The 10243-nt window shown below is 35.0% G+C and overlaps 3 protein-coding genes across 6 annotated transcripts; 2 read left to right on the forward strand and 1 right to left on the reverse strand.

The window, feature by feature from the left end:
• Window positions 1-22: 22 nt before the first annotated feature.
• Window positions 23-1409, forward strand: LOC120073035 (uncharacterized protein At4g26485-like). The gene is made up of 3 exons (XM_039025608.2): window positions 23-578; window positions 681-879; window positions 962-1409. Exons 1-3 carry the CDS (start codon window positions 377-379, stop codon window positions 1245-1247), a joined length of 687 nt encoding a protein of 228 aa, XP_038881536.1. The 5' UTR covers window positions 23-376; the 3' UTR covers window positions 1248-1409.
• A 1781-nt stretch (window positions 1410-3190) lies between these two features.
• PFK2 (phosphofructokinase 2) lies at window positions 3191-9992 on the reverse strand. 4 transcript variants are annotated; one of them, XR_016528345.1, is made up of 4 exons: window positions 9120-9922; window positions 6429-6972; window positions 5242-5413; window positions 3191-5082 (listed from the first exon to the last, which is right to left on the reverse strand). XR_016528345.1 is itself a non-coding variant. In XM_090311673.1 (3 exons), exons 1-3 carry the CDS (start codon window positions 9660-9662, stop codon window positions 5051-5053), a joined length of 1119 nt encoding a protein of 372 aa, XP_090167799.1. In that variant the 5' UTR covers window positions 9663-9922; the 3' UTR covers window positions 4907-5050. The 4 variants fall into 4 exon arrangements, 2 of the variants coding, with proteins under 2 accessions (XP_090167799.1, XP_038881531.1); XR_016528344.1 differs by having other exon boundaries at window positions 3191-5130; XM_090311673.1 differs by lacking the exon at window positions 5242-5413 and having other exon boundaries at window positions 4907-5082.
• LOC120073034 (E3 ubiquitin-protein ligase RGLG2-like) lies at window positions 3485-6031 on the forward strand. Its single transcript, XM_039025605.2, has 10 exons — window positions 3485-3661; window positions 3887-4115; window positions 4222-4335; window positions 4433-4530; window positions 4633-4712; window positions 4795-4900; window positions 5008-5135; window positions 5244-5445; window positions 5558-5614; window positions 5717-6031. Exons 1-10 carry the CDS (start codon window positions 3485-3487, stop codon window positions 5798-5800), a joined length of 1275 nt encoding a protein of 424 aa, XP_038881533.1. The 3' UTR covers window positions 5801-6031.
• Window positions 9993-10243: the final 251 nt, after the last annotated feature.

The following is a 10243-nucleotide window of genomic DNA, read 5'->3' on the forward strand; positions in this document are numbered from 1 at the left end:
ATATTTAGTGGATCTTAAGAATACATTTAAAAAAAATCTCACTTTGAATTTCTATATTATCCTATTTTATAATTCAAGTTATTTTATTATATTATATTTTATCCATATCTCAACTTTATTTATTTATTAGTATTTTGACATGAATTACAAATGTTCAAAAGAAGTAGAAAGGGGAGTAGACAGTAGAGTACTGATGAAAAAGCATCCTCGCGAATTGTCATTTCACATAAAAAGCTTAAAAAGCTGGACTCCCATTGACTTGATCATCATCCAAATCAATTGATCAATCTACAAGAAAATTCATAATTTAATCGTCATCGCAGTTCTCGAATTCAAAACGTCGATTGAAATTCGAGTTTTACCAGAGCGATCGCCGATGGAGTTACTGCCGGAAAACGAGAGAAGAACAGAATCGTCAGATGAAGAAAACGACGAGGAAGAAGAAGTATGGAGGAAACATTACTCGTCGAGACACCGAATATTACTCGTCGGAGAAGGCGATTTTTCCTTTGCACTGTGTTTGGCCAAACACTTCGGATCCGCTCGCAACATTGTAGCCACTTGCCTCGATTCGCAAGGTACGATCATAATCGGACTCGATTCCTTTAGTTTGTGCCTCTTTTTCATCTTTCTGTGTTGATGATTTGACGATTTGATTTCATCCTGTTTTCCGATTCCAGATGACCTAGAAAAGAAGTACAGCGACGGACTTAGGAACGTGAGGGAACTAGAAGAAAGAGGATGTTTAGTATTCTACGGAATCGACGTTCGAAATATGAGTACTCATTTCTTCCTTAGAACACAGAGATTTGATCGTATCATCTACAATTTCCCTCACGTCGGTTTCCTGTTCCGCGAGGATAGTTTCTGCCAAATTCAGTAATTGATCTTCTTCTTTCTCAATTGATTCGAATCATAATGCATCGTGATTTTGTTGAGAATGGAATGAATGGAGCTGCAGGTTGAACAAGGAATTGGTGGAAGGGTTTCTGAAGAACGCTAGGGTTTTGTTGAAGAAAGTGGATGGGGAGATTCATGTGTCGCACAAGGAGGGGGAACCATACAACAAATGGGAGCTGGTGGAGGAAGCCATGAAATTAGGGCTGAAGCTGCAGGAAACGGTGCCGTTTTACAAGAATGATTATCCGGGATATCAGAACAAGAGAGCCGATGGAGGTCATTCGAATGCGCCATTTTGGCTTGGGGATTGCTGTACTTACAAGTTTAAGCTCAATCAATCGGCCTAAACAACAGAAATCCAAGAGGAAAGGGTAGAGAGCTTCTTCTCTTAACTTTATTATTGTCTTCTTGTTAGGAACTTTGTCATTTATTCATCTCTATGATACTGTGTGTGGCAATGACAATGATTTTTAGTTTTTGAAAATTAAGTGAACGATCAAGTGTGTAAATACTCATTCCACCGTTAACTTGTTTTATTATCTATTAAGCTAAGCAAATTTTTAAAAATTTAAAAATATAAATCAGTATGGTAACCATTTCAATTTTAGTTTTAAATTTTTGAAAATTAAGTCAACGATTAAGTGTATATTACTCATTCCACCATCAACTTGCTTTGTTATCTACTAAACTAAGCAAAATTTTGAAAACTAAAAAATATAAACATTCTAACTTTGTTCATATCATAAGGACTAAATTTACAATTTAACCTAATAGATAAATATTGACTTTTTTGTTTTTGTTTTTGTTTTTGTTTTTTTTTTTTTTTAAATCTTTGAGGTTTCAAAAGCAACAATTTAATCCGTAAAATTTAGATTTGGTTTCTAATTGGTCCCTAAGTCGAGTTGACCCTTAGTCAACTCCATGAAAAGATGTCATGATAATTAACATGCTAAGAAAAGTCTAGAGAGAACAAGAGATGTTTCTTGAAAGCAAAGTCATCGATCTCATTAAAGACATCAACAACTGGTTGAGAATGGTAATGCATTCTACGACAATGACATGAGGTCAATAGTCCATATAAATATATGAATACCACAAGTTGAAGTCAATTAACAATCCCCTCACGCAAATAGAAATCGAATTCAAATCTTAAAGACTAAGGGGACATTTGGCACACCGAGTTTGTGAAGAATAATAATATGCATTTGTGGGTGTAAACAAAAAATAATAAGCACTATAACAAAAAGGAAGAAAGAAGATTAGTAGAAAATAGTAAATATTGTAGCGAAAAAGGTTTTGAAATAGTATTTAATATTCTTAGTTGTAGATTATAAATAGTTATAAACACTATAATTATATTTGGAGCCCCAAATATAATGAATTATAATAACCCGTTCCACCAACTTCAAGGCAGGAAGCACATTTGAACACTCCTCCCATCGTTGTCCAACTCCAAGCATCAAGTAAACAATCTTATAACAAATTGGTAAGGCCACAATACTTCTATCTACGAGAAATGAAATACTTATAGATGTCAATTCCATTCCCTCACAAAAATTATTAAAAAAGGTTGAGACTTGTTATAATGCAATTAGAGATATCTCACTATTGTAAAAATCTTTGTTATGTTGTTCTTTATTATCCTTTTACCTTCTCTATTCTTATATTGTGTATGTATATACATATATATCTCTTCCATTAATAGAATAGAATATTCAGATTCTCTCAAATTTAAGAGTTTTACTAGACTATTGTGTTACAAACGATAGACTCTAGATTCAACCCTTACTCGAGATATTCATACTATAATAACATCACTAATTGACCGAGATGCATCTTTGCATTGTAACAACATCAACCAAGCCAATAATTTATTCACATCAGAACTATTTAGTAAAACTATAGACTTTATAAAATTAGATAACAACTGAATCATCATTATCAATTCCATTGAATAACTATGATTTTACATTTAAAAAACAGAATAATCCTTCTCTCCAATCATCTCAACTGAAAAACATATTGAACTATTCAACGAAAGACTAGTCAGAAGCTTAAAATGGATAAAAATAAAAGTGCTGGTGGGCAAAAGTTAATTTTATGTAATCCAAATCCTCCAAGATTGTTTTTTTTTTTTTTTTTCTTTTTTTTCTTTTTTTTCTTTTTTTAAACAAAGATCAATGGGACCTTTCTTTAAAAAATATATACACACACACTTGACTTTCATTATATAATTCACAGAGGGAATTCGAAAGATGATTCTTTGAAGCTTCCTGATTTGAGCTTCGAATTTGTTAATTTGTTCTGACTTTGATTATTTCTCGAACACACGTCATTACTTGCTAAATTGGCTTTTCAAATATGTTTACATTCAAGCAGAAGAAATATAAACTCTAATAGTTTCAGTTTAATCTGTCTAAAATTCTGTTTCTTAGACTTTGTTGTTTCTGAATTTCATCTAATCTTCTCATCTTGAACATATTATTCATCTCAGTAATCTTCTTTCCCAGTTTGGTTTGCTTCTTCTCTGTTTTTCGACGCTTTCGAGAGTCTGTTTAACCGAAAGCGAACAACAAAACAGAAAATGGGAGGTAGACCTTCTAAGCATATTCACACCCATGTGCACATCCATGGTCTTAATCAGGAGCAGCCATCAAAATGTTCATGTGGTCATAGCCCTCCCCCGAGCACGAGTTCTGGACCTTCTTCCCAATATCCAAGTTATAAAATAAATGGTGATGATTTTGAATCCCTTGAACAGGTACCGTTCATCTTCTCTCATAGTTCCATCGTGATGTTTTGATTCACCTCGTTTTCATGATCCTTAGCACTAAATGCTGAAAACTAAATACTTCTCGAGTTTTCTTTCCACAGAAGGTCGAAAAGAAACATCTTGGCCAAAAAAACTGTGGTGTTTTGAGCAGCTATTAATTGGATTCATAAGTTTTGATTTGATGCTAAAGTTGTTTGACTTCTGCACTTGCAGGTAACTGATGCCCTTGAAAAAGCAGGCTTGGAGTCCTCCAACCTGATCATTGGGATTGACTTCACAAAAAGCAATGAGTGGACTGGAACCAAATCTTTCATGGGGAGGAATCTGCATGACCTTGCTGGAGCTTTTCTCAATCCCTATGAACAAGCAATATCCATCATCGGGAGGACACTTGAAAAATTCGACGACGATAATATAATTCCATGCTACGGCTTCGGAGACGGTGTGATTTTGTGATGAAACTGTAGAATTTCATAATATATATACACTCTTTGATTCTCTAGAGCACTATCTTAAAGTTCCATTAACTTCTCATTCTTCTTCTGCAGTTACTACTGGAGATCGGGAAGTTTTTAGCTTTCATCCGGATGATAGGCCCTGCCATGGTTTTGAGGAAGTGCTCTTTTGCTACAGAGAACGAGTACCTCACGTGAAACTGGCTGGTAAAGTTTTCCTTACCGGAATCTCTATTCTCTTCTTCTTGCTCAATTTTTGCATTCACTAGCTTCTGTTTGCTTGTAATACTACTTATTACGTCAGGTCCGACGTCCTTTGCTCCAATCATCAGAAATGCCATCAGAATAGTCAATGATAGCGGCGGCCAGTATCATATTCTTCTGATAATTGCTGATGGCCAAGTTAATAGCTACATATTAATTGAAGTTCATCGTGAATATTTTGACTTCTAGTGGTTCCTATAAAAGCTGATCCATTCATATTATCATGTTCTCTCTGCTAAGGTAACAAGGAGTATAGACACTCGTCCAGGCCACCTTAGTCCTCAAGAACAAAGCACTATAGATGCTATTGTGGAAGCAAGGTTGATTGAAATATATAAATAAGCACATGTTTGCTACATCCCCATTGCCTTTCGTAACTTCAGCATTGTTCTCTTTATGCAGCAAATATCCTTTATCCATAATCTTGGTCGGTGTCGGTGATGGGCCATGGGGTCAAATGAACGAGTGTGATGATCAAATCCCAGCTCGCGACTTTGACAATTTTCAGGTGAAAAGAGAGGAGAAAGTACTTGCAGTACCAGACTCATAATACCATTTTTGGTTCTATTTTTTTGAACCTTTTTTTTCCCATTCTGGGACCATTGTCTGGTGCAGTTCGTGAATTTTACCGAGATCATGTCCAAGGGTACTTCCCCATCTAAAAAGGAGACCGAGTTTGCACTGCAATGTCTGATGGAGATACCACCACAATACAAGGAAACAATGAGGCTCCAACTTCTGGGGTAAAAAATTACCAGATGAATGTTTCAAATATGTGGCTTATCGGTAAAATAAATAGTAAATCTAAGTGCCTATGGTTTAACCATACTTTCTACAAATTTTACTTACAGCCAAAAAAGAGAAACACAAGAGCATTTGCCTTTTCCACTGCCACGGCCTCCTCCATTCATCAATAATTTTCGCAACTATTCTCCAAGCTATAGGCGCACAGACAGTGACATAACATCTGCATCTTTCTCGGGTCCCTCTTCTCCAGCTCACTCAATACTTTCCCGGTCATCTACATGGTCGTCATCACCGTCATTTAATAGGGTAATGCTACACTTAAAAGAGCTGTAACATCACATAAACACATATTGGCTAGAAACCTATAATATCATTCAAAGAACAATCAATTTCTTGATGACCACATCGTGATTTGCAGATTTGTCCAAAATGCTACTTCAATGAGAAAGATCTTGCATTTGGATGTGGACATCAGGTAATGGTAACTGGATTTAGCAGTTTCCAGTAAATGGGAATATCTCCAAGCTTTTTTATCTTTCTTTTTCTTGTTTAATATTAACAAGCATGTTTGTCACAGACATGCTCGGATTGTGGTAAAGATCTCATCTTCTGCCCAACATGCCAGACCCAGATAACCAAAAGTATAAAGTTGCGGAACTAACTAGCTGCAGCCAGTTCCAGGAATTCTCTGAAAGGCATTTTCTGTATTGCTAAAGTAATCGTAGAAGAGATTGTGTGCAGTGTGCTTTACAAGAATTGCTAAAGTAGTCGGAGTTTGGAGTGTGTTTGTTCATTTTGATTTGTGTGTACAAAACAGAAAGTGTAATGTGCTATCCTCAAATCATTTCCTGAAATAAAAAGTTGAGCTAACAAACAAGCACTTTGATTTCAAGAGTTAAAGGGCATGTAAAGAGCTACAGATATATCCAACAAAATGTTCCAGTCACAGAATCCCAAAATTTATTTCAACAAAAAACCCCTGATGAACTCTGATTTCTCGGATTCTAGTAGCTAACTTCTTACAAAATCAGGCTGATTAGTGACAGATCTAACCCATGCCCATTTATGATCTCTCGTATTAACTTCATTCTTTGCTTCTGCCACCTCTTTCAATGGAATATACGAATAATTTCCATTAATAGGGCCAGAGACAAATCCAGTATAACCAGCCATTACTCCATGAATGGCCGAATGAGCAAGCAATGTACAATAGGAATTATCTGTAGCATTTGCAGGCACAGCACGAATCATATAAGTAGGATCTATGTATTTCACAGTAAATAACTCACCAGGATGCGTCCTCGCCCACCAATTCTTGAGCTCCGTCTTCAACCATCCGCCCACATCCAAGAACACCGGATTTCCAGATTCGTCCCTCTCTTCCTTTTCCGCCTCAGTTCTAGGTATCATACTTTGCCCTGCTCCCTCAGCAACCACCAGAACCGCATGCCCGTTCTCCTTCAGCCTCCGTTCAAGAAACGGAAACAAACCTCCATCGCCTTCCAAATAGAAGGCCATTTCAGGTATTAAACAGCAATCGACGTCTCGGCTGCTCAATGTGGCGTGAAGAGCGATGTGGCCGGTGCTTCTGCCCATCAATTTGACGAGACCTATGCCATTCACTGCGCTCTCGGCCTCCACATGAGCGGCGCTGATTGCCTGCTGAGCCATTTCGACGGCTGTTTGGAATCCGAATGACCGGTCGACGATTCCGATGTCATTGTCGACGGTTTTAGGGATTCCGGTGACGGCAACCTGAAGATTCCGACGGCGTATTTCGTCGAATATCTTGACGGCGCCGCGCATTGTGCCATCTCCTCCGATTATGTAGACCTAACTCATTTGTAAGGAATCGCCATTAAAACAATCCCAATTCGTAATTGAAAGTCGAAACTACTTGAGAATGAAAAGATCCAAATTTTACGGTTGGAGGAGATAACGGCTAGACTTTTTTTTTTCATCTTTTTCTTTTTTAATGCGTTCCTAACCGTTGGAATTATTACTTTTTATTATTTTCACAAATAGTAACCGTTGGATTTAAAAGTATGTAAAATTGTAACTCGAAAAAAAAAAGTAGGAGGTAAAATTGCAACTATTGTCACCTGTGGTTTGTGCAATTTGCTCTTGAAACCAAGGTTTGTTTTTGTTTTTGTTTTTTTTCTTTTTTTTTTTTTTTGCCATTGACTCCAAATTTGTATAAAGAAGACCACGGACAATTATTTAGATGCATAACTATTTCTTTTCTTCCACATTTTTTACTATAATTTATATTTTTATTAAGTACAATGATTGAATGGTTAGCAAAATTCTAAAAATAAAAACATGTTTTTAAAAGCTACGACCTCATTTGGTAATAATTTTTTTTTGTTTTTGTTTTCGAAAATTAAGTCTATGGATACATGGTTAAAAAGTTAGATAACCAAAGAAGAAATTTGGGTGAAAGTGGGGTCTAAAGATTTAATTTCAAAAACAAAGAACAAAAATCAAATATTATCAAACGAGGACTTAATTTATTGTTTGTGAAAAATGTTGACATTAAGCCACTAAATTTTGAAATTTCTATTTATTTGGTCTAATAACTTTTAAAATTACAAGTTTGGCCAATAATATTTTTATTTTTATTTTTTTTTTCTAAATTCACATACTACTGAATTTAAAGTTAAAAGTCTTAGTTCAATTAGACATAAAATTCAAATTTATATTTAATAAATATAATTTTTAAAAAAGAAACTGAATTTGTTAGAAATTTCAAAATTTATGAACTTATTAAATACTTTTGAAATATTATACACCAAAGATACAAACTTCAACATTTATAGAATAAGATTTTCCTTTGGTTTGTTATCTCTTTTTTAGGAGGGTTTAAAAGTTCAAATGTTTTTTTTAGATCAGACTCATTGTATTAGACAGGTTTCTAAATACTTAAAACAGAAAACATAATTTTCAAAGTTGTTTTTTTTTCCATTGAAATATGACCAAAAATTTAAATGTTTAATCAGGTAAGATGACATTGTAATGATGAGAAACAAAACCCAAATTTCAAAATAAAATGATTATTGCCAACAAAGAGTGTAGCTCAACTGGCATACTGTTCATACTATCAATCTCGTGATTTGATGTTTAATTCTTCTACCTCATATTTTAATTACAATACGTTTGAAAAAAAAAATCAAATGGTTATTATTTATTAGGCAGGTTAACCACCATTTTTTTTTTTTTTTTTTAACTTTTAATTTTGTTTCCCATTCAATTGTTCTAGAGATCTTCAAATAGGAGTTCCAATACTCACTGTTTCGCTACAAGCCTGAAACTGGTTAATTTATTTGAAATTTTAATATACTTATTTGACATTTTAATTATCTATGAACCAAAAAAGAAAAGGGTTATATTCTCAAAAAAGAAAAAAAAAACCTAGACAAAAGATTAATTTGAGACATTTGACCCATTTATTTTTTAAAAGAAAATATTTGACAACAAAATTAAAATTTAAAAAGGGTTGTTTTTTTTTTAATGATTAGTAAAGAATTGAATCTCAAATAAGCTCAAGTTAAAATTATATAAACTTAAAAAATAGAAATTTTCGTAAATAAAAAAAATGTCAAACTAAACAAAAATTAATAGACACTAATAAACTAATAGACTTTATCACATAGACTTTTATCAAATTTTTTGTTTTTATCAAATAAGATTAAATTTTATTATTTTATATAAATAGTTATTATTTTTTTTATTTTTCAAAACCCCTTAAAAAAATATTCCAGAAACCAAAACTTCATTTATAAAGTTAAAAACAAGATTAAAAACAAAATTAAAATATGCGTGGAGATAAAATAAAACGAGTAAATGCACCTAAATAATTATAAAAAAAAAATTATAAACACGTCATCACCGCTAAAAAAACAGAGAAACTGGAAAAAAAGAAAAAAGAAAAAAAAAAGACAGAGGCATAAAGATGAAGAAGCTGGAAACAGAGGAAAGACCTGATTGAAACCATGATGTTGTATGGTATCGACGATCTTCCGAAGATCAAACCCTCCACGGGAAGTTCGAAGAGCAGTACCGCCTCTCTTATGCCAATTATCAACCAATTTCAAATTCAACTCCACCGGTTCCGTCGAATAAAACCCTCTGTAACCGGCCAAAATCCCATATATCCGCCGCACTCCGTACAGTTCCCACAGCCCCACCACCAGCTCTCTGATCACCGTATTCATCCCTGGACACAACCCTCCGCACGTCACGATCGCCGCCCGGACCGATTCCGGTTCGAAATAAACCGACCTCCGCGGACCAGCCCGGTGGTACGCCACGTGGGCAGGGGATTCCTTTGTGGACAGGTCGAAGGCGATCCGCCGGAGGACGACATCGGTGGAGGAAGCGTAGAAGCCGTCGATTGGGTGGAAGAATTGGTTGGTCTGGAGTGGGTTGGTTCGGGTTTCGAGGTCCGGGAAGTCGTCGGTCAGGTGGGGTAGGTCTGCGACGGCGATTGGGGGGTGTTGGTCGGAGATTTTGGCGGTGGCCATGGGAGAAAACAGGGGAAATTTAGAATGGGTACAGTGTGTTAATTAAGGTGGGTTGTTGAAATGGCGTAAAGTAGTTTAAGGGAATAAAACTTGGCAAATGCTGATGAGAAAGCGCTTATTCTACTTGCTTTGTTTCTATTGGCTGCCTTTGTATAAAAATATTTTTAGGCAAATTCTTCCTCCATGGAAACGTTAATGTGAAACTTTGGTTATAAATTCTTTGTGGAACAGAACAGATAAAAACAGAGCTCGAGCTTTTATAGAAAGGTGAAGAAAATAAGAGAGGAAAAAAGGGAAACTTTTTTCTTTTCTTTTCTTTTCTTTCTGCACAATGACTTGATAGTTAAGGAAGTGAGAGTACTGAATGACAAATTTTAACTTCAAAGAGACGTTTTTTATTCATTCCAGAGCTGTGCTCGTCGGTCTTTGAAGAGTTAGAAAAGGGGTGAATTAAAGCCACATTTATAGAAGATGCATCACATTTATTTTTTCAAGTTTGTTAATGTTTAGCGCCGTTAAGCATTTGTACTAAATTAAAAATGTGCAATCAAATAATGTAGTTTGAATAACGAGCACGAAGT

Source organism: Benincasa hispida, chromosome 3 (genome assembly GCF_027475165.1).
Source record: "Benincasa hispida cultivar pf3 chromosome 3, pf3_genome.v1.1, whole genome shotgun sequence".
Lineage (NCBI taxonomy): Eukaryota > Viridiplantae > Streptophyta > Magnoliopsida > Cucurbitales > Cucurbitaceae > Benincasa > Benincasa hispida.

Coding starts and splice junctions, on each gene's coding strand:
- LOC120073035 (XM_039025608.2), top strand. CDS start 377: ATGGAGTTACTGCCGGAAAACGAGAGAAGAACAGAATCGTCAGATGAA. Junction 579..680: donor CACTTGCCTCGATTCGCAAG/GTACGATCATAA, acceptor TTCCGATTCCAG/ATGACCTAGAAAAGAAGTAC. Junction 880..961: donor GATAGTTTCTGCCAAATTCA/GTAATTGATCTT, acceptor ATGGAGCTGCAG/GTTGAACAAGGAATTGGTGG.
- LOC120073034 (XM_039025605.2), top strand. CDS start 3,485: ATGGGAGGTAGACCTTCTAAGCATATTCACACCCATGTGCACATCCAT. Junction 4,336..4,432: donor ACCTCACGTGAAACTGGCTG/GTAAAGTTTTCC, acceptor TTATTACGTCAG/GTCCGACGTCCTTTGCTCCA. Junction 5,615..5,716: donor CATTTGGATGTGGACATCAG/GTAATGGTAACT, acceptor TGTTTGTCACAG/ACATGCTCGGATTGTGGTAA.
- PFK2 (XM_039025603.2), bottom strand. CDS start 9,662: ATGGCCACCGCCAAAATCTCCGACCAACACCCCCCAATCGCCGTCGCA. Junction 6,973..9,119: donor AACATCATGGTTTCAATCAG/GTCTTTCCTCTG, acceptor CAAATGAGTTAG/GTCTACATAATCGGAGGAGA.